We start from the raw sequence: 22476 nt of genomic DNA on the forward strand, positions 1-22476 counted from the left end.
TGAGGTTGTGATTGGATCCATGGTCGGATGATTCAGAAGGTCTGGGGAACCTCAATGCAGTCAGATTTAAAATAAATACTGGGTGGGTCGACTATCAGCATGGAGGTGCAAAAATATGATATTTATAAGATGGCTAGAGGGCCAATTCTTTTAATGTGTTTACTTGAAGGCTTGCATTGATGCAGCGTTTTTTGCACCCAAAAGTCGCCCATTGAGTTTTCAGTATTTTGGACCTATTCCACCGGAGAATGGTAATTTTTTAGGAGATCTGTTAAGAATCTGGACCTTAAATCTCAGTTTTTGTAAAAGTATGCCCTAGCAGCAGAGGTATCCTTTTACAGTGTCCTGGATAAGCATGCCTAGTGAGTCAAATGACCAAAAGGTCCTGAACAGTTGATTTAGACTATACTAACGCAAGAAAATCCTCTCAATAGAAGAAATATGTCTTACGTGTATTGTTGAGCCATCCATAGTACAGCATCTTATTCATATACATACAAATCCAAGCCAATACACAAGAGCCGGGGCATACACGAAATCATCTTATGGCTTTCTTTTTTTGTTTTTGTATTTTATTCTGTTTTAACGATGATGAATGATATAGAACTATTCAAAAAATAATCACCAATTTTTCATTACGATAAACTTCAGTAGTGTCCATCAATGCACTGGGCTACTCCCTTGTAGTACTACATCTTCGCGATATCAACTCTCACCTTCAGTACTACTACTACTACATCACCACGCCACCCATTGACCAAGGCACGCAGCCAACGGCAGTACTGCATCCACAACAGCATATAAATAGGGACCACAATCCGCAATTCTTGAATCCTCAAAATTCAATAACCCCACTCCAGCCATCCCATAATCACTCCAGTTGACCCAGATGTCCTTCAAACTCACCGTCAACAGCCACTTGGAGGGGCTCCCGAAAGTCGTGCAGCTGAAGCTCTTTGATGCTCCCGCCACGTGTCTCTCGATCTTCAGACTTCTCCCTCCCCTTGCCAAATTCTACGTGATCAGCATGCTTTTCAACGAAAAGCCCGTGGCAGTCAAGGATCTAGAGAAATGGACCCAGCCACAGGCAAAAAGGCTCCAATTTGATGCCCTCAAAAGACTCAAGGCGCTACATATCATCGAGGAGGACGCCGGCGGAACCCACTTACGACTTCACCAGACCTTCAGAAACAACTTCAGAGACTGTCTAACAGGCACCCAGGCGCCCAATGCGTTCGGTATTTTGGCCACAGAGCCGCTGGACGACCGCGTCAGCATTCGTCTTTTGGACAAGTTTGCCTCGCAGAAGTGGGAGACGATTTTGCATTTCATGGTTGGAACCGAGTTGCCTGCGGTTCCCTCGAAATCCGTGCTTTCCTTGCTTAAGCTGGGTGGGCTCATGGAGGGCCACGGCACGTCCGCTGGAAACCTTAAAATCACGAACCTGGGATTCCAGTTTCTTTTACAAGACGTCAATGCTCAGCTCTGGGCGCTTCTATTGGAATACTTGAACTTGACGCAGGATCTCCATATGGACCCTGTGGATGTGCTCAATTTCATCTTCATTTTGGGCTCCTTGGAGCTCGGCAAGGCCTACCAGGTAGCCTCCTTGAGCGATACCCAGATCTCCATGTTGCCAGATTTGCGTGACTACGGTCTCGTGTACCAGCGATCTGAAAACTCCTCAAGATTCTACCCTACGCGTCTCGCTACGACCCTTACGTCTGAATCCACAGGTCTCAAGACCCCCTCGATGGTTATGGACCAGCATTTGCAAAGCACCGAAGCCGATACTGACGACTCGCTGCTGGGCCAGATCATTCTTGAAACAAACTTCAGTATCTACGCATACACAAACTCGCCTTTGGAGATTGCCATCTTGAACTTGTTTGTTACCATGAAGACCAGATTCGCCAACATGGTCATTGGCACGATCACGCGAGAGTCCATTCGTAACGCTCTTCAAAACGGTATCACGGCTACACAAATCATCAATTTCCTCGAGGCCCACGCCCACCCTCAAATGCGTGCATTGGCCAAGGAGAAGCTTGACAAGAAGATTGAGTTTGATGTTTCACACAATATCAATACCGCAGGTGGAGCACCTCAGTCCAAGGCTGGCGATTCAGGTGTGGCTCAGCATCGTCTTGAGGTCTTACCACCCAATGTCGTTGACCAAATTAAGCTCTGGCAGTTGGAGTTGGACAGAATTCAGACGTTCAACGGGTACTTGTTCAAAGACTTCAAGAACCAAAGCGAGTTTGATATTTTGTGTAATTACGCTCAAGAGGTGGGTGTGTTGATTTGGTCGGAGAAAGCCAAGTTGAGGTTCTTCGTAACCCAAGATGGTATGGCTCAGGTGGCTGACTTTGCTGGAAGAAAGCTACGTTAGATGATCGTAACGAGGTTGGCTATTTACATTAGAAAGGGCTATTTACATGTCGTTAACCGGAGCACGCATCGCAGTTTTCTGGATCGCTCAAATTGCATGAGACGGGCGTGTCGGAGTATATGTCATATGAGTCGGAGTTTCTATCGTCAATCGTTGAGGAGTTCGTCGTTTGGGTATCGATGTATCGTGTGGGAGAAGGTCTTATGGGTTCTGTGCTGAGCATGAAGACCCTCGCAACTTTTGGAGGTCTGGAACTGGAGGTGCTGCCAATCTCTAGCTCGTTCAGAGATCTCTTGGTTGGCCGTTTCTCGACATAAACTTTACGATCAAGTTTTGTCGAGATTGGCGTAGCGCCTCTTGATGTTTCTTCAAGTACCTTTTCGTGGTCTATGGTGAACTGGATGGCTCTTGCAGCTCCTTGTGTTCTCAAGTAATACATTCCCGTTTTGAGGCCCTTCTCCCAGGCATAGAAGTGGCAAGATGTGAGCTTGCCGAAGGTAGGATTCTGCAAAAAGATGTTCATACTTTGCAGCTGGTCGATGAAGCGACCACGGTCTGCAGCCATGTCCACGATGACTTTTTGGCTGATTTCCCAGACCGTCTTATAGAGCTTTTTGAGTTCCAGAGGGATGCCCTGGATATCTTGAATCAGGCCGTTGTCCATGATAATACGGTCCTTCATGGCAGGCGTCCAAATGCCTAGATCAATGAGGTCTCTTAAAAGGTACTTGTTGACCACCTGGAACTCACCGGAAAGCACACGGCGCAGGTATATATTAGAGGTGACAGGCTCAAAGCACTCAGTGAAACCCAAGATCTGGGAAGTGGACGCCGTGGGCATCGGGGCACAAAGGAGGGAGTTTCGAAGGCCATGTTGCTTGATTTTCTCTTTTAGGTCGTCCCAGTCGTCAAAAAATTCCGGTTTCAGATTCCACAAGTCGAACTGTAGAAGGCCCTTGGACGCTGGAGAGCCTTGGAAAGACTCATATGGACCTTCTGTTATGGCCGACTCGAGTGAACTTTCAACCGCCCCGTGGTAGATGGTTTCAAAGATTCTTCTATTGAGTTTGGCGGCTTCAGGCGAGTCAAACGGAATACGAAGTTCCAAGAAGACATCAGCAAGACCCTGGACGCCGATGGCTATTGGACGGTGCTTTTTATTGGAAACCTCGGATTCGGGCACTGGGTATTTTGTGGCGTCAATGACAGCGTCCAAGTTCCTGGCTAGTGTTTTTGTCACCAGGTGGAGTTTATCGAAATCGTACGAAACCGTTTTCGAGTCGCTGTGATCCACAAACGAAGGAAGTGCCAACAGGCCCAAATTGCACACGGCAATTTCCTCGGGAGACGAGTACTCGACAATTTCACAGCACAAGTTCGAGGACTTGATGGTGCCGAGGTTCTTCTGGTTCAGCTTTTCGTTGCACAGATCCTTATAGAGCATGAAGGGCATGCCTGTTTCCGTCTGGGACTCGAGAATCTGGGACCACAATTTCTGGGCCTCCATGGTCTTGACAGCAAGTCCCTGCGATTCGTACTCAACAAAGAGCTTTTCAAATTCTTCACCGTGAACCTCAGAAAGCCCAGGAGCCTCGTCTGGCGAGAAAAGCGACCACAAGCCGTTTTCCTTGACCCTCTTCATGAACAAGTCGGGCACCCAAAGAGCGTAAAAGAGGTCCCGGGCTCGAGCCTCCTCCTTGCCGTGGTTCTTTCGCAAATCAAGCACATCTTCAATGTCAGCATGCCAGGGCTCGATATACACGGCAATGGCACCGGGTCTTTTGTTACCACCCTGGTCCACGTAACGGGCCGTATTGTTGAAAACACGCAACATCGGCACGAGCCCGCTGGAGGTGCCGTTGGACGTTTTGATGAGGGACCCGTTGGAGCGGATATTGTGGACGTGGAGCCCGATTCCGCCGGATCCCTTGGAGATAAGCGCCGTTTTGTGCAAGGTTCTGTAGATGCCGTCGATGGAGTCGTCGTCCATGGCCACAAGAAAGCACAGCAGGAGGTAGTTATTAGGCGTAGCAGCATTAAACAAGGTAGGCAGCGAGTGGATCATGTGCCGTTTGGACATGAGGGTGTAGGTTTCGGCGATTCTGTCCAAATCCGTCGAGTCTCCCTTATAGTGGATGCCGACAGCCACACGGAGAAACATGTACTGGGGCGTTTCAGCAATGACATTGTTCATTCTGAGGAGGTACGCCTTCTGGAGCGTTCTCATGCCAAAATAGGCCAAATCGAAGTCACGTTTCGGCGCCACAAGCCCATTGAGGAAGTCAGCGTGGGAATGCACGAACCGGGCGATTTCCACGTCCACAAGCGGATGTGGCTGGCGTGTTTTGGGATGAACGTAGGAAGCCAAAAGCTGGAAATTTTCAGCAAAATCGGCCTCCACGAGCCGCTGGGTCCGGAACGCCTCGATCCGCCCTGCCAAAAGCGCGTAATCTGGATAAAAAACCACCCGAGCTGCCGCCAGTTCGGCGACCAACAGGAGCAATTCAGCGCTGGTGAGCGACGAAGGAAGCGCTTTCTCCACCGAGGCCAAAAGCGAAGTGGTGTCGTTTTGCAAAAAGAGCCCGGACGAAAGGAAGTCCAAGCGGTGTCGGAGCCGGCGGGCCAGAAAGGGCAGCGTGCCGTGGCGCAGCTCAACCAGGGCCATCGGAAGAAGAGTGGTTGCAAAATGGTGATGATATTGCTGCAATGCGCGCCATCACTATACCCTTTTGGGTGGCGAGGCGCTGGGGTCATTTGAATACGATTTGGGCTTTTTGGAAATTGAGCGTGGATTTGGATTTTGATCTTGTGCTTATGAAAGTGTGGGGATAGGTTATTTGGATTTGGGGATTGGGGATTGGGGTTTGGTGGGTGATGTAGAGAGGTGGGCTGCTTAGTAACGGTTTTCGCAGCCAGTGAGGGTACCCAGGGGAGATGGAACTAGGGGTAGTTAGAAGTGAAGGACAAAAAGAGACAATTTTAGGAGAAGTGAGGTAAAAAGACGTGAAATGAAAAGAGGTGAGGTATGTCTGTGCTTTTGGAAATTAGGGAGAATGCAATACGTTGGGGGTTGAGTGAAGGTGCATTAATATGGTGAGGTTCTTGCAGTGCAATGATCGAATGATTGCTCAAAATGGCGACATCAGAAATGGAGGCGGTGTTTTGGAGATGGCGAGATTGATGAGATTCGAGCCTCTTTAAACTTTCTTCATTGTTTTTTAATTTGCTTTATTCACGTCCTCAATGGGGAATCCGTAGGTGAACTGGGCTTGAAGATCCTCAATGATTTCTGCAACATTCACGAATCAACACCTATCAGTAGTTTTAGGAATCATCCTTTTTGTGTGCTTTTATACTACTAGATTGCAATTGCCATCGCAGCAAGGTTGGTGGGTGCTGGGTTGCTCTATATTTGTGCTTCTTTGGGTGCAAATTACGAGCACGGAACATAGAGTGAGGAGGTATGCTGGTGGAGGGAATGACAAGCAAAATTGACCACAAATCAACCGGCAAAAAATTAGTTAAGGCAAAATAGAAGATAAAAGACTATTCTTTATCCTAGTTCCATGCAAAAGGCATAACGTAAAAAAAAACAGCTCGCGCTCAGGTTCGAACTAAGGACCAACAGATTTGCAATCTGCTGCGCTACCACTGCGCCACACGAGCGGTTTCGAGGGTTAAGCTGTTGTGCCGCTAAAAGAGATTCAGTAACACGGGCTATATGCAGGTAGCAAAAATTTCAAAACCCTAGATTTCATGAAAACTACGAATTTTTGATTTACAATAAAGAGGGGCATGTAATGAATTTTATAAGAAACTGATCAACACTTCAATTCCGGCAAAACCGTGCTTCTGTACCATAAACAGGGTTAAAGGGCTCTTTTGTCGTTGGAAACTGGTAACCATACAGTGGGGCCTAATTAAAACGAGTTGACTTTTCAATGATCTAATTTCCTTATAATACTATTTAATCTGAACTTCATCAATTATTAATCCACGATTTGGCCGTGAAAATCCTGCTTCCTTTCATCGATGGAACTGGCCTAGGTGCATTGTGCACTACCTCCTACAAAAGCCCTCTTTTTGCAACCATTTCTACAACAGCCTTTTCCTTCCATTTTCACTTTCAATGTAGGTCTTAAAGCTATATAGCTTCTGATGAAAAATTCATTTTTACTGGCGTCTTTTTCCTAATGATTGATAGAACAAAAAAATCAAGGTGGTTTCCTTCTATTCAGCAAAAATCCTCTCCAACGATATCCACCCGCTGTATCGCCCCAAACCTTTTAGCAAACGGCGTCATCCAGTCTGGTGTGATCTCCACCACAAGAAAGTAGTCCCAGTGCATTGTGCTCGATGCTAGCGATGGTGCTAATTTGGGAATCTTGCATTTTGTGATTTCGTCAGGGAGACGATACTCAAAACGCTTATTCCCAGAATGATACGAAGGAAGAGAAACACCGAATAATAGTCCGAGACAATTGTTCAACAATGGAAAGCTCTTCTCAGTGCACACCTGCTTTTGTCCCTCCATAACGACTGTCTTCTTAACAATCGTTATATCTATATTGCTGATGCCCAAAGGCTCATCGTGAGCTGTAATGATGCTGATTTTGAAGGCTTCCTCAAATGGCATTCCCAGTATCACCTTCTTTTTTTGAGCCACTAGGAGAAAGTAGTTGGGGTTCTTGGGCAAGAGATCGTAGCTGTCGTAGAGAGACAACCACACTGACTTTTCAAGCTTGACTCCAGAAAGCGAGTATCTGTCTTTTCGATAAACCAACGCACAGTTAGGGTCGATTTTGGAATCGAGATACGAAATGGGCTTTTCGGTCTTTGGAGGAGAATCCAGCAATGAGATAGTGGTGGTGGTCAAGACCGATCCTTCCTTGTCTGAAACGGATAAAGTCTGGTATCCCAAGATGCCCGCTTTGGTGCTGGATGTTCGTTTTTCGGTATTTCTTCTGACATCGTGCATGACCAACGGTGATTTCGGAAATGTATCAATGTGAAGCAAATCCCTTACTCTCTTCACCTGCTTTTCGGGGTACAAATAGGACTTTTCGGGCAGTGGTACGCCTATTCCAATAAGCGCAACGAACTTCGAAGAACAAATTCCCCTAGTACACTCAAAAGAAACCTCATACTCAAGAGCGTAAGTTCTCGAGCAGTTTTCTGAACTGAAGCTGGGACCTAGGTATGGAAGGCGGCATTGGTGGAATTTCGAAGGAATTAATACAGATGCTTCACCGGGGTATCTATGGAAGCGGTCTGGTGAAATAGAATAATTGCACTCTGTATCCCGCAAAGTCTCATCTCTAACGTCTTTGCAAACAGCATATGTGCCGTTAACGGCAACTTTACAGCTTGTGAACTCCTTGAGTTTCACCACTATTCTCTTCACCACTATGCCCCGTATACAGCTACAGAATGCTGGTTTCTTCAGGTACAATCGGATGTCAAAGTCTGTGATCATTTTGCCTGGACACACAACGTTGGATAGCTGTGAAAACTCCACGTCCTGGTCAAAATTGTAGTCCACCATTAGTGTGGCCTCGATGGGATGGACGTTTTTCGAATCTTGTGGTTCAACAACTACTGTCAGTGAAGGCTGACTTCGAATATCATGCCAGCTGAAAACCGACTTTCTGGTGATACCAGGCTGGAAAGGAATCCGTTTTTTTCCAACCCAAAGACAGTAAAGCTCGTAAAGCGCTCTTTTGTCTATAGGAGTGTTCAAAGCATTGTCTCCCAAAGCCTCTAGTGGGTCCACATTCAACAGCCTTCTTTCCGTGACGCACTGAACGAGTCTGCAATTTGAATCGTTCAACGTGGGTCCTGATCCCAAATAGCTGATGCCTTCTTTCCGTCTGGCCTCCTTCACAATGGCCTTTTCGTCGAGGGAGCTTGAATTTGAAGTACGGAGTTCAAGGTCTGTCATCATCCACATTGTATTATTCTCTGCAAAAGCGTACACTTCATGGGACGCATACGCCTCGGGGTGTTTTTCGATGACCGAGGCTACGTTATCCTCGACCTCCTTCTGGTCTTCTGCCTTTTTGAAGAAATAAAGGTGTTCTGTCTTCATGGTTGGGAGAAGTGGATTGGTGGTGTCTTTATAAGTAAGAATGGCAGGGGGCGTGAAGAAATAATAATAAGATCGAGTTCTGGGATTTGCTTTATTTTGTAGATCGCCGAAACCAGATGAGACGATGAGGCCTACTGACTATTGGGTTTGATGCGGCAAAGACGTATATAATATCGGGGTGCGTTGCTGGTATTGGGGGACTTGTATTATGAGTTTGTGGATCAATTTGGACGCTGTGGAATATTAGGAAAGCGGCAATAGTGATTCTGTTATGCTTCTGTTGAAGTATTCTGATTAAATGGGATACGCTATACAAACCCACTCTATCAGCTAAAAGCAGTATAATGTGAATTTGAATGATTCAGCTAATACAAGAAAAAAAAAAAAAAAAAAGAGAGAGAATTTCATGCTCGAGGTATTAAATGATGGAGCTGTATTTCCAATGGCACAGCTCAAATCGCAGGTATATTTTACATGGGTATATCAATGCCTAACAAGGAGCCTTCAGAGATGACATTTAAGCAGTGAAGCAAACTAAAGATGCCCTTCTGCATCCACGAATTCTGCTTTGCAAAAAAAATATTCTCTAAGCATCTCCCATAAACTTCTGAACGAGTGACCTTCTGGTGCACCACTCACCCTACACTTGCCTTTAAAATTATATTTATTTTTTTCTATTTTTTCAAATTTTTTTATAGCTTCCAAAAGCTAGCACTCCTGGAGAACGAGGAAGATGTTCCCCTGGGTAAGCCGGCTCTCCATATCAGGCACAGGCTGGCTGTACCTTCCGTGAGTCTTCTGCCTGACGCTTCTGAATTCCAGAATGTCGGCTGGAGGGGCAGAATTCACGGGAGAAGAAGAAAAACCTCTTCTAGGGCTCTTGCGAGCCTCGATGGTTTGCCATTCGCCAGAAGGTCTAGGGCTTCTGCGGGAAGAAAGTGGCATTTCATCGGTTGGGGAATCGATAGGGGAAAGGTCGGTGGGAAAGGAGCCCAGAATTGGCAATTTTGGGGAGGTTTCCACGAGGAACCCAAAATCGGGGAAAACAAAGCTCTCAAAGTCAAAGGCGTCGTAGGTGCCGGGGACTTCGAGAACAGAAGTGACGGTTTCGGCCACGTTAGTGTTGATTTGAGAAAATTCGTCAAGAAGCTCGGCGGCGTAGGCGGCGGAGTGGACGACGGTGCTGATAGTAGCGGTGATTGCCTTGGAGGCAAGGGAAGTAGTAGCGCTGAGGAAGTTGGCGATCATTGCAAGCTGAGTATTCTGTGTTCTGTGGTGATGAAGAAAAAAAAAGACGGGGGAATCGGCCTCTATTTATGTTGTTTGGGGAGTGGGATTTTGGGGCTGTGGATGTGTAGGGAAGGTGCAATCGGATGGTCATTTGTGGGTGGTTGAATGTGGTAAGTTCAGTGTGGGGTGGGTGGGTATTGAGAGTAAGTGGAGGGAATATGGAGGGAAATTGGAAGAAAGGAATGGAGGGTAAGTTGAAGAAAGAGGGGGTTGAAGATGATGTGAATGTTTTTAGGGGTTGTAGAGGAGTGTTTTTGGGTCTGAGATTTTTATTGTGAGTGTGGGTGGTTTTTGGGATAATGGAAGGTATCATGGGAGTACAGCAAATGAGATTTTTGTTTAAGAACAAATAAGAGAATGTTCTTTACAATTGACGTTATGCTGTTTTGAACAGGTACGTGGAACGAAAATATGCTATATTGTAAGATACTTGGAGTGACTGATTGGGAGTGCTGCAAGCCACAATGATGTTGCAAAAATACACTCAATACGCCTTGGTGAAGAAAGAAAAAAAACAAAAAACTCTTTGATCCACCCTGTGACAGGGAAGAGATTTACTGGAGGTTTTGTGAAGTAGATTAACCAACATCCAACTCTATCGAAGCAATGCAACGCAGTATTTCACCTCTTATGCCTATTACAAGCTCTCTCATTCGTAATGTAATGATTTTTATTTCCTGAACAGCTTCCAATTTACTATATAGCTATGTGATATTTACAGAAAACGGTAAAATTGCCGGTGAATCTGGAATTGGCGGATAACATCCATAGTTGATACCTCGCAAGGTTTCAAATTGCAGAAATGATCCAATTTCTAGTACTAACGAAGCTCTAGCTCATGTAAAAGCTGTCACGAATAGTATAATGATAGGCAGCTCCGCCTTTCTGCGTTCTGAAACAGAATCACCTTCTTCCACTCATTAAAGCCAGACCGACAATCGTCAACACCTCTGAATCTCCCTCTCAAGGATCAGCAATCACGAGTCTCATCGGCCAGGCGTAGGCCCTCTCGCCCTTATCAACAAGCAATACAACTATCAAGCAAAACGACGAGAGATAACCTGAAACCTGCGAGATCGACTCGAGACGATTGGGAATTGTACCCTCAATGAGTTCCTCTGGAAGATGGAAAGCACAAGCCGTCGGATTACCGGCAACCGGGTACCTGAAATTGTTCCAGTGAAGCAATGGCAAACCTCTTTGATCAGTCAACGTCGTCGTTTTAATGTGACCATCTAACTCATGAAGAGTAACCACGAGTCTACGCACTTTAATATTCAAATCCTCTACCAGTACTTCACCGGATGCCAAAGTCTCGAAGCTCAACGGAAGAATAAACTGGACGTTCAAAAGATCCGAGAGCTTCATTCCAGGTGTTGCAATGACGCTGTCACCAAACCCTCCAGACAGTTTGAAACAATCATTTAATACAAGACGGATAGAAAGAGGCACCTTTGCAGTTCCAATCGTAAGAACTTTATCTCTGGTTGCTCTCAGCCATCTCGAGTTTTTGTCAACTGCTTCCACTGCCTGGTTGCCAATCGTAAGACAAGTCGAAGCATATGGCTCACTAGTATTAGAGACATCGCCCCCTGAAATTGGTCTTTCTGTGACCAAAGCACGGATTGAGTGTGGTTTCGGCACTTGAGCAGTGAATAGACGAGAAATACTCTTCACCTTTTGTATAAAGTCAAAGACGTAGTTTGAAAAGCACACTTCTTCTTTCTTAGCCAGGGCTGGTTCTCTACCGTCCACGGAACCGAATACATAGCTGGAGGACCCGTTAGTGTGGGACTGGACTAGACACAGCAGAAAGCTGTTCCTATTCTCAAACAAGGTTATTTGAAACTTCTTCCTAAAAGCTTCCAAATACCCTTCCGTGCGTGAGTCTTGAAACAACAGGGTTTGTGCTGTCGAGCTGCTTCCATAGTACTCCTGGTCGTCCAAGGCTTTGTAGTTTATGCGTTCTTGGGTCTCTTGTGCTACGTTCAATTCCATAAATGTTGAAGCAGATACGCTTGGAAGGCTCTTGTGAGAGACCTTCACCGAAATACGCAACCCATAGCTCCTTGTGAGGTCCTTGGTGAAAAAGGATGGACCAAGGTCTGGTAAAGCGATATCTGGACAAATATCCAAAGGTGTTTTTGAGAGAACGACCGTGCAAAACGGAGCCTTTTTGAACAACACCTCGGTCTTCACTTCCTTGAAAAAGTGCCCTTGTTCATGTACACTGACGAACTCCTGGAGCTCAATGGATATTTCCGAAATCACAATGAGGTCCGCCAACCTTTTGTCATTTCGCAGACCTGAAACCTGGAGTTTCAAAGAGAGAAAATCCGATACGAGCAGTTTTGGAAGCACGATACGATGGTACGCTTTTTGGTGAAACCATGAGACTTGCTTGAATTCGGCCTTGAACTTCAAACGAGCACCACCAACTAACTGGTGCTCAGACCCTGACATCATTTCACATCCAGCTCCATAAAGCAGATGCGTCATGGGGAACCTTGGTCCTGGAAAGAACCTGAGATCCTCTCCACATACGTAAAAACAACTCCCCAAAATCGGCATCAGCAGCTCGTACTTTGACCTGTCAAATGTCAAGAAGGTGTGCCGAACTTGGAAAATCACCTTTGTGGTATCTGGAGGAGGGCTTTGTCCAAAGGAGGGGATACCGTTCCGAAAACGTGCATTTTTAATGAAAATATCCAGATCAAGGTCGTTCACTTCATGCTTCTGTAGCGGTTGAAATTCCGTCACTTGGTGATAATTTCCGGAGATTTTGCAACCAAGTGATTTTAGCCTGTGGGCGCCCTTATCCAAAGATTTCGAGAACTCGCTTTGGATAGCGTAGAAATCTGTTCCATAGTTACGGAAAAGAAACAAAGTGTCCAATTTTGGCGGTGGCGATGTTTCGCCTTGAATTGTGTATTCGGTGGGTGTGCTGAAGAATCCCATGTTTGGTGCTTGTAGAAGAAGAATATGTGGAGCTTATATAATTGGGTGTTTTGTTGGTTTCCTCTTGCCTGCAAAGGGGGAGGAGGTTTTGCTTTGATGTCGCTTTCGTAAAAGGAAAGTTCTCTTTTCAATGACTTTGTTGTAATAGGAAACTTCTTCCTTTGATCAATCATCTTTGGTAAAAACAGACGTCATCGCTTTTGATTTTTGCCTTCTTTGGCCAAAATTCGTTTTTGCTGTATTGGCTGCGCTTACTATAATCAAGTCACCCAACTTGTTTTTCTTTCCAGTTCCACTTTACCGTTGATAGAGTGATTTGACTCCAAGATAGGCAGTATTAACTTGTTGGATCAGAAATTGCAAGAGTACTCAGTTTCTCTTACTAGTTCTTAACTGCCTGTCATGACATCCAGCTGGTATAGACCACCTCTCATTACATTCTTCAAGTTTCTTGCATTTCACTTCCAACTCGGATCTACAACACAGCATTAAGGACGTATTCAATCAGGCCAATTTCCTTTAGTGGTTTTAGTGCTAGAGTGCCGAATATTTAGCCAATTTGATCCTGGATTGGCCAATTTGAGCCTGGAAAACACCAATGTGACCGCAAGAGTCCAAGTTCTCGTTATACTGTAGGAGAATTCCGTAATGGATCAGGGCCATGGAACGGTATCTAACTTGGTGTTCAGGTATTGATCAAAACCAATTCTAGGCAGTTAAATAACATGAAAACAGATATAGGAAATAGCATCAAAGCCTTAAGGCAAGCTTGAATGTCCTCAGTATTGGTGCTCTTACTGACTCACAAGAACTGCTTATTGAGAAGGCAACATAGCGACCTACCAAATCAAGTTTTTTCATGATTTCCCCTTATAGCCCCATAATCGAAAGAAATTCAATGGCATTGAACCAAAAAGATAAAGTTTTATCTGGAAAAGGTGAAAAATACCGAATTGCATCTAATCGATGCCTAATCGATGCCTTGATGCGTAAGCAGAATGAGACACACCTACAAGCCAATGCACAATCTCGATACCTCTACAAAATCGATCAGCACCGAATTTCCCAAAATCCCCTAATAAAAGCAATAAATCAATTTTCACCTTCGAAAAGTCCACCCTACGAATTTGTCACCTTGTGGCCTGGGACGGCATCCACACCCGTGCACCAGGCCATCTCAGATCAGCTCTTCTCATCAACTCCACCAACCATTCACCAAACAAATATGGAAGTGGACGACTCGTTCCTGCCTCTTCTCCAGGAGGAGTACAAGGGCAAAAAGCTCCATGACCCCATCAACACCGCCGAGGACAAGTGGCAGCTTTTGCCTGCGTTCCTAAAGGTCAAGGGTTTGGTGAAACAGCACTTGGACTCGTTCAACTACTTTGTGGACGTCGATTTGAAGAAGATCATCCGGGCAAACGAGTTGGTGCTTTCCGACGTGGACCCGCTGTTCTACTTGAAGTACTTGGACATCCGTGTGGGTCACAAACTGACCCTGGCGCCTGGAACCAAGGAGGTGATTATGCCTCCACACGAGTGTAGACTCCGTGATTTGACGTATTCGGCGCCAATCTACGTGGATGTGGAGTACACACGTGGCAGAAAGATCATCATGCACAAGGACTTGGAGATTGGCCGAATGCCCGTGATGTTGCGTTCCAACAAGTGTGTATTGGACGGCATCGATGAGGCCAAGATGGCCCAGCTTGAGGAGTGTCCGATCGACCCCGGTGGATACTTTATTGTGAATGGTACGGAGAAGGTCATTTTGGTCCAGGAGCAGCTTTCCAAGAACAGAATCATTGTGGAGGCGGACGAGAAGAAGGGCATTGTCCAGGCCTCCGTCACCTCGTCTACCCACGAGAGAAAGTCCAAGACGTATGTGATTTCCAAAAACGACAAGATCTACTTGAAACACAACTCCATCGCCGAGGATGTGCCTATCGTGGTGGCCTTGAAAGCTGCCGGTATCGTTTCAGATATGGAGGTGTTGCAGCTAGTCTGTGGCTCCAATCCCCAGTACCAGGACCTTTTCGCCATCAACTTCGAAGAGGCCGCCAAGCTCGGCGTCTTCACACAGCAGCAGGCGCTTCTATTCATCGGAAGAAGAGTCAAGACCGTCCGTCGTGCTGGAGCTCCTAGACTTTCCCAACTTCAAGAAGGTATCGAGGCCATTGCCACCACTGTGATTGCCCATTTGACAGTCTCCGACCTCAACTTCCGTGAAAAGGCTTTGTACATTGCCATCATGGCTCGTAGAGTGTTGATGACCATGCACAATCCTGCCATGGTGGACGACAGAGATTACGTGGGTAACAAGCGTCTAGAGCTTGCTGGCCAGCTTATGTCCTTGCTTTTCGAGGATTTGTTCAAGAAGTTCAACTCGGACTTCAAGGCTAACATTGACAAGATCATGAAGAAGCCCAGCCGAACCTCTGAGTTCGATGCTTTACTTTCCATCAACATTCATTCCAACAATATCACAATGGGTATGAACCGTGCTATCTCAACAGGTAACTGGTCGCTTAAGCGTTTCAAGATGGAGAGAGCTGGTGTCACCCATGTGTTGTCTCGTTTGTCTTATATCTCTGCTTTGGGTATGATGACCCGTATTTCCTCCCAGTTTGAAAAATCCAGAAAAGTGTCTGGTCCCAGAGCTTTGCAGCCATCGCAGTTTGGTATGTTGTGTACTTCCGATACTCCAGAAGGTGAGGCATGTGGTTTGGTGAAGAACTTGGCCCTCATGACACATATTACCACTGATGATGAAGAAGGACCCATCAGAAAATTGTGTTTTATTTTGGGCTGTGAAGACATCATGAGTATCGACTCTGCCACTCTTTACTCCGAAGGCAACTTCGGTATCTTTTTGAATGGTACAATGATCGGAACAACCCGTTTCCCCGTGAAGTTTGTTAGAGACTTCCGTGCTATGAGACGCACAGGCAAGATTTCCGAATTTGTTTCCATTTTCACAAACAGTCATCAGGCTGCTGTTCACATCGCTACGGACGGTGGTCGTATTTGTCGTCCGCTTATTATCATTGACGAAAAGACAAAATTACCTAAGGTTAGGGCCCACCATTTGGAGAAACTCTTGGCTGGTGATTGGGCTTTTGACGACTTCTTGCACCATGGACTCGTGGAGTACTTGGATGTCAACGAGGAAAACGATTCTTTAATTGCATTGTACGAAAAAGACCTCGCAGAAAACAACCTCCCATACACCCATCTCGAGATCGAGCCTTTCACAGTTTTGGGTGCTGTTGCTGGTTTGATTCCATACCCACATCACAACCAGTCTCCAAGAAACACATACCAGTGTGCTATGGGTAAGCAAGCCATTGGTGCCATTGCATACAATCAATTCAGAAGAATTGACACCCTTCTATACTTCATGGTCTATCCACAGCAACCAATGGTGAAAACCAAGACCATCGAATTGATTGACTATGACAAGTTGCCTGCTGGACAAAATGCCACTGTTGCAGTCATGTCGTACTCGGGTTACGATATCGAAGATGCCTTGGTGTTGAACAAGGCCTCTATTGATCGTGGTTTCGGTAGATGTCAGGTGGTTAGAAAGAACACCATTCAGCTTAAGAGATACCCTAACCACACCAAGGATATTGTGGCAGGTATGCGTGTTGACGAAAACGGTGAACCAATCTTTTCCCACTCAGCATTGGGTCCTGATGGTCTTGGTGAAGTTGGTATGAAGATTGAAAATGGTCAGGTTTATGCCAACAAGCAGGTCCCTGTGAATGCCGGTGAATCTGTTTTGGGTGATACAAACCCACCTGGTACCGAATCCCACAGAGAAACACCAGCGTACTACAAGGGTCCTGAACCTTCTTACGTGGACCAGGTCATGATGTCTGTTTCCGACAACGATCAGGCACTTATCAAGGTGTTGATGAGACAGACGCGAAGACCAGAGCTTGGTGACAAATTCTCGTCCAGACACGGTCAGAAGGGTGTTTGTGGTATCATCGTGCAGCAGGAAGATTTGCCTTTCAATGACGACGGTATCTCCCCTGACATTATCATGAATCCTCACGGTTTCCCATCTCGTATGACAGTTGGTAAGATGATGGAATTGATTTCTGGTAAGGCTGGTGTGTTGAACGGAAGTCTTGAATACGGTACCTGTTTCGGCGGTTCCAAATTGGAAGAAATGTCGCAAATCTTAGTTGACAAGGGATTCAACTACTCGGGTAAGGACATGTTGTATTCCGGTATCACAGGCGAGTGTCTCCAAGCCTATATTTTCTTCGGTCCTATCTACTACCAGAAGTTGAAGCACATGGTGTTGGACAAGATGCATGCTAGAGCAAGAGGTCCAAGAGCCGTTTTGACTAGACAGCCTACGGAAGGTAGATCCAGAGATGGTGGTTTGAGATTGGGTGAGATGGAAAGAGACTGTGTTATTGCCTACGGTGCTTCGCAGCTCTTACTAGAAAGATTGATGGTTTCTTCGGATGCCTTCGAAGTCGACGTGTGCAACAACTGTGGTTTGATGGGTTACAGCTCTTGGTGTAAGACATGTAAGAGCTCCGAGTACATCATCAAGATGACCATTCCATACGCTGCCAAGTTGTTGTTCCAGGAACTCTTATCCATGAACATCGCCCCAAGATTGAAGTTGGGTGATGTCTTCTAAACCTACAAGAAACATTGTATCATAGATCTTATTTGCATGGCGAGATCGTAAGATCCCCCGAACACTAAAATAAATGAAGATAGAAAACATTTAATTAAATCACTCATCGGAAGAAGATTTGCCGAAATGTAAGCCCTTACGAAGACCCTTTCAAACAGTTCCAAGACCCTTACCGACACCTTTGCCGACGCCCTTACCAACACCTTTACCAAGGTGTCCAACGGCGCCCACACCGGAACCGACAATACCAAAGTTACTGGAATCAGCCTTACAGTGAAGAATGAACTTTGGCTCGAAACTGGCTTTGAAGAAGGCCACACCAGCATCCTGGTCGTCTTCATCGTACAATGGCACAGTGAACTCGGTTTCTCCTTCTGGTTGCATCTCAGACAAATGGATGTAACCAATACCCAACAAGTCGTCAGACTCTGGACCGACATCCCAGTCAAACACAACCACTTTGATGACAGTGTCGTATTTGTTGACAAGCTCCACCTCGGTGGCCTCGTTCCATTGTGGGTTCAAAGTCTTCTTGATCTTCCTACTCTTGAAGAAAGCATCCTTCTCGGTGTTCAAGTGCAACTTCACGTATGGGTCGGACTTACCGTTACGGTCACCAGCAGGAAGGTCCTCGGCATTCTTGGCTGTGATGGTCAAAACACCACAGTTGTCCATAGAGTCTTGAGGTGGGATACCAGAAGTGTAGATGACAGGCATCCACGAACTTTGCAACTTGATGGTTGCAGTGACAGAACCAGACAAGGTGATGGTAGTAGTCTTGTTGAATGAGTCCTTCAACAAGTCCAAAACCTTGAAAGTTCCCTCGGCACCTGCCTTCTCCAACTTGTTGGCATCCTCCTTCTTCTGAAGTCTGAAAGTCACCTCGGAGCTCTCCAACTCCTTGACCGTGAATTCACCAGTAGTCGTCAGAGTGATCTTTCTCTGCTTCAACTTTGGAGTAACAAAGTCGTGAAGACCATGGTTATCGAAGAAAGCCTGGAGGTACAATCCCTCCTTGGAGGACTCGATCTCGGAAATCTCGTAAACAAACACACCGCTCTTGTACTCCAACAACTCGTCCAAGCCCAAGTCCAACTTACCGGAACTGAGCTGTTCCTTCTCCTCTTGCTCTTCCTTCTGAAGCTTCTCCTGCTCTTCCAAGTACTGAGAGGCCTCCTTCTCACCCTTCTCCTTGACCAATTTGTCGGACTTCTTCTTGACTTGCTCTTGGGCCTTGCGCTCTTCCTCCTCTTCTCTAATATCTTGCATAGTCATAACTGGCAACACAGGGTAGAAAGACAAGGAGTAGGTCACAGTACCCTTAGGACCCTTCTTGTGGATCAATTTAGAGGTACGCTGTTTTGGATCAACAGTCTCAATGTAGTTACCCTTGTTGTCCTTCTGAATTAATGGCTGCAATTTCACATCAAACGAACCCAATGTTCTATCTGGGCCCATCTTCTCTGTATCCATCACTTCCAAAGTCAATTTCTGATTAGGCGATGAGATAGTCACATAGTGCACTTCATTCCAGGTTGGTTCCAAAGTCGAGTCGAAATAGGCTGTTCTTCGTCTCTCACTTCCGTTCACCAAAATACGAACATAAGGATCAACCTTACCAATAGTCTCCAAATTACGCAAATCCTCAGCGCTTTGCACGCTGACTCTGACAACACCAATTGGTGGAGTGTAACCAGCAGTACCTTCAGCACCTTCCAACATGACAGGTTTCCAGAAAGAGTTGATCTGGATTTCACCACCGTTTGGCAACTGGAACCATGGATCATCAACCATGGCAGCATCAATCAAATCGTTCAATCTCTTGACAATAGCATTGATCACCTTACCCTTGTCGTCCTTAATCAAGATCTTGACTCTGGTCTTAGCACGGTTGAAGATAATCATTTCCTTGGCACCCGACCAGGTAGGACTGTTGTTCTTCTTCTGAACACCGGTCTGGACGACACACTTACCTTGAACCCAGACCTCAGCAGAAGTAGTCAATGGTTCCTGACCCTCACCCTCGGACTTCAAGTGTCTGGCACCAGCAACTTCAATTCTGGCGATACCACTGTTAAGTTCAGGAGGAGGAATGACGGCACCATCAGCCTGTCTCTGGGAAACCAAAGTAGGCATGTAGTGCATCGACAACAGCAACTCACCAACAGGCTTGTTGTTACGGATGATAGGAGCAGTGATGTCCTGCTTCTCCTTGTCTCTGAAAGTCTCCAAGTCGTACTGGATCGAACCAATCTGGTTGTCCTTTCTGCGCTTGTGCTTGTCCAAAATGTTGATGTTCAAAGGCTCCGAGAAGGTGTTCACCACGACGTACAAACGCTCGTTCCAAACGGGCTCTGTGGTATCGTTCTTAACCGAGGTCTGCTCAAGAACCTCCTTAGAGTAGCCAAAAGTAACGTATGGGTCGACGGTGTTGTTGATACCGCCAAAGTTTCTCAAACCCTTGGCGTGCTTGACGTCGATAACCAAAAGACCCACGGCGGAGTTCAAAGGAGCACCGGCCATCAATTGCTGAACGTTCAATTGGAAGGAGAGCGGCGAAAACAAAATAGGACCAGCGTATTTCTTGATCATCTCGTTGATGAGCGGGAACAAACCAGGAATAGCCAAAACCTCCCAGTTGAACGAGGTGTTACCCAAAACTCTCGAATTAAAATCAATCTGAGGAGCCTCCATCAACGAGGCACTGATGGTCTCGATGTGAGGGAAGGCAGTCATCATTCTCAATCTGACTCTAAGCAAACAGTGGAAGGAAACGTCAGAAACAGCAACGGGAATCTCAACACCAAAGATGTTGGCCACGGTGACGACCTTCTCATTGACGTTGTTCTTCTGCTGCTTGTTGTTGGAATCAGCCAAGGAGTTGGGCGTGAAAGCCACACCCCAGTCCATAACCACGACATCGTCAGCAGTACCAGCCAAAGTCTTGACCTTGACGATTCTGGGAGGCTTGGTACCAGCAGTGAAAGTGTCGAGCCACAAGGCCTTCACAAAAGCAGGGGCAGGCGAAGCAGCCAAAATGGGGTTCACCTGTTCAGTGACAATCTGAGCCACCGAGGGCTCCAAAAAGTGCCAGAACTTCTCCATAAACACATTGAGCCAGTCCATGGTCTCGTAGTCGTTTTCAATCAGCTTCACGGAAAACTCTCTCTGGGCCACCTCACGCAACGACTGTCTGTACTTTCTGACAGAACTACGGTACAAGATGCCAAAGACAAGCATAATGAAGAAAACGGGAGCCAACGAGAAACGGAACCAGCCCACAATCCACGACAACAAGCCGCTGAGAATCATGTAGGCCACATTGTGGTACCAGTCGCCAAAGGCCACGGCAGGCAAGTAATTGTCGAAAAAGGAGCCCTTCAGCAACAAGTCAGTAGCTTCATCCTCAGCAGTCAACTTCTCATGGTGGTCGTATCCACCCACTTCTTTCCATCCTCTGTAGGCTGGAGGCAACGACTGTCTGGGTTCAGGTCTGTCGTGCTTACATTCATCAAAATTGTAATCCTCGCTGACGGTCCAATCGGTGGTTTTTGTGTTCACCGTATTGTCCTTACCTTTGTCAACCTGGTCCTTGATATCCTCAAGAGGCTGGTCTTTCAAGGGGACCTGCTCCGGGGGATTGAGAACCTCGTTGGGCTGTTGTTAGAAGAGTTTTGAAATTGAGTTGGAAATACATACATCCGTTGCTTGTACGGGAGCCAGCATGGTGTTGGAGTTGTTGCTAGTTGGAAATTGCACGGTAGTAGAAGTTGCTTGGTCGTGTGGGGCTCAAAAAGGTGAATGTTGGCGTGGAGGGTGTAGCTGGGCGAATTGAGTTCTGAAAATTGGCAGACCCCCTCAATTGGGTACGAGAAGTATGAATTTTGCATTTGTTTTCGTGTATTATGCTTCATTCTTGGGATTTGGTGATCCACCCCCGGGGCTATGGTGAGGCTGAGACAGCGTTGGACGCAGGTCGGGCTTCACTTGCATACAGAATAGCAGGTGATTGTTTCCAAAGACAAAGGCAGAATCGTATCTGGCGGTGTGGGTTCGTTTTTGCTATTTTGGGATTTTGGAAATATCAAATCTATATATGTTTTTGATATGGAGTGTGGTGGAATTCAAGACTTTGTCGGATTTCTACGTTTATGCTTCCGGCTGCAAACTGCTGCGAGACGGTTAAATGCTGAGGTACACAGATCTTGGAAATGTCTGTTTGGTAGGACAAAATGGGAATTTAGATTATGTTGTGGAAAAGTTTGGGGTAGCCGAAAAAGTCAATTTCGTTTCGTCAAAGTTTATTTGGAGTGGAAATTGAGCAATGGTGGTGCAGTAGGCTGTTTCTTGTTGAACGGTATAAGCATAAGTGTACAAAATAAAAAGTATGATTCAACAGGAGAGAAGGAAGGCAAATAGAAGTGAAAGAAGAATGAAAACAAATGTTGAAGGGTGGGAATTGGAGTCGGAATCAACAAATGCTCACAGATATTGTGTTCTATAGTATCGCAGTTGAATAGCTTAACCTAGTCTGGAAGCAAGGCGTCGTTAACTATAGTCTTCATTCCTTGGGAAGCACCAGGAAAGCTGACATGAGCCTAAAAGTGCACTAGTAATTGGACTAATAAAACCGAAGCTAATTCCATATTGAGCGAACTAAATTCTAGCACTTTTACTGTACATCTTCAACTGTGTTACTACCAGTGGAGAGCAGTCCCAAAAACCAACCCAAACCCATAATTTCGTACACTTCTCCTCTGTTTTCCTCTTCCCTAAAAAGCCCCAAATTTACAACAATGACAGGAATGACTAACCACGGTGGTGTCAAAGCCATACGATCAACGTACGATGCTCGGTCTCTCCACATAGCAACATGATGCAACACAACTTCCCAAATCAACCCCCAATGAAAACTTCCCAACCTTTGCAAATTAGCTCTACCATCAAAAACAACATTTCTCCAATTCTTCATTTTTTGACAACTCTTCAAATTACACTCCTCAACTACCCTATGGTGGTCCGATTTCGCAGCCATTGGTCGCCTGTCTTCCCCACCGTTTCCACGCCACCATGCCCGTCATT

At 46.0% G+C, this 22476-nt stretch overlaps 7 protein-coding genes and 1 non-coding gene across 8 annotated transcripts; 2 read left to right on the forward strand and 6 right to left on the reverse strand.

Annotated features, from left to right (window-relative positions):
* Nucleotides 1-889: 889 nt before the first annotated feature.
* On the forward strand, nt 890-2392 carry C7M61_005102 (TFIIH/NER complex subunit; the record flags this gene model as incomplete). The annotated part of the gene is made up of 1 exon (XM_024860414.1): nt 890-2392. One exon carries the CDS (start codon nt 890-892, stop codon nt 2390-2392), a length of 1503 nt encoding a protein of 500 aa, XP_024711476.1.
* Nucleotides 2393-2444: 52 nt separating this feature from the next.
* On the reverse strand, nt 2445-5057 carry RNR3 (Rnr3p; the record flags this gene model as incomplete). The annotated part of the gene is made up of 1 exon (XM_024860415.1): nt 2445-5057. The coding sequence occupies one exon, from the start codon at nt 5055-5057 to the stop codon at nt 2445-2447; it is 2613 nt and encodes an 870-aa protein (XP_024711477.1).
* Nucleotides 5058-5986: 929 nt separating this feature from the next.
* C7M61_005104 lies at nt 5987-6058 on the reverse strand. Its single transcript has one exon. It is a non-coding gene; the product is annotated as a tRNA-Cys (tRNA).
* A 568-nt stretch (nt 6059-6626) lies between these two features.
* C7M61_005105 (uncharacterized protein) lies at nt 6627-8480 on the reverse strand (the record flags this gene model as incomplete). The annotated part of the gene is made up of 1 exon (XM_024860416.1): nt 6627-8480. The coding sequence occupies one exon, from the start codon at nt 8478-8480 to the stop codon at nt 6627-6629; it is 1854 nt and encodes a 617-aa protein (XP_024711478.1).
* A 708-nt stretch (nt 8481-9188) lies between these two features.
* Nucleotides 9189-9728, reverse strand: C7M61_005106 (uncharacterized protein; the record flags this gene model as incomplete). The annotated part of the gene is made up of 1 exon (XM_024860417.1): nt 9189-9728. The coding sequence occupies one exon, from the start codon at nt 9726-9728 to the stop codon at nt 9189-9191; it is 540 nt and encodes a 179-aa protein (XP_024711479.1).
* Nucleotides 9729-10733: 1005 nt separating this feature from the next.
* On the reverse strand, nt 10734-12269 carry C7M61_005107 (uncharacterized protein; the record flags this gene model as incomplete). The annotated part of the gene is made up of 1 exon (XM_024860418.1): nt 10734-12269. One exon carries the CDS (start codon nt 12267-12269, stop codon nt 10734-10736), a length of 1536 nt encoding a protein of 511 aa, XP_024711480.1.
* Nucleotides 12270-13953: 1684 nt separating this feature from the next.
* On the forward strand, nt 13954-17394 carry C7M61_005108 (DNA-directed RNA polymerase III core subunit; the record flags this gene model as incomplete). The annotated part of the gene is made up of 1 exon (XM_024860419.1): nt 13954-17394. The coding sequence occupies one exon, from the start codon at nt 13954-13956 to the stop codon at nt 17392-17394; it is 3441 nt and encodes a 1146-aa protein (XP_024711481.1).
* A 150-nt stretch (nt 17395-17544) lies between these two features.
* C7M61_005109 (tricalbin) lies at nt 17545-21120 on the reverse strand (the record flags this gene model as incomplete). Its single annotated transcript, XM_024860420.1, has 2 exons — nt 17545-21051; nt 21094-21120. 2 exons carry the CDS (start codon nt 21118-21120, stop codon nt 17545-17547), a joined length of 3534 nt encoding a protein of 1177 aa, XP_024711482.1.
* Nucleotides 21121-22476: the final 1356 nt, after the last annotated feature.

This window comes from Candidozyma pseudohaemuli (assembly GCF_003013735.1).
Source record: "Candidozyma pseudohaemuli strain B12108 chromosome Unknown scaffold00021, whole genome shotgun sequence".
Taxonomy (NCBI): domain Eukaryota; kingdom Fungi; phylum Ascomycota; class Pichiomycetes; order Serinales; family Metschnikowiaceae; genus Candidozyma; species Candidozyma pseudohaemuli.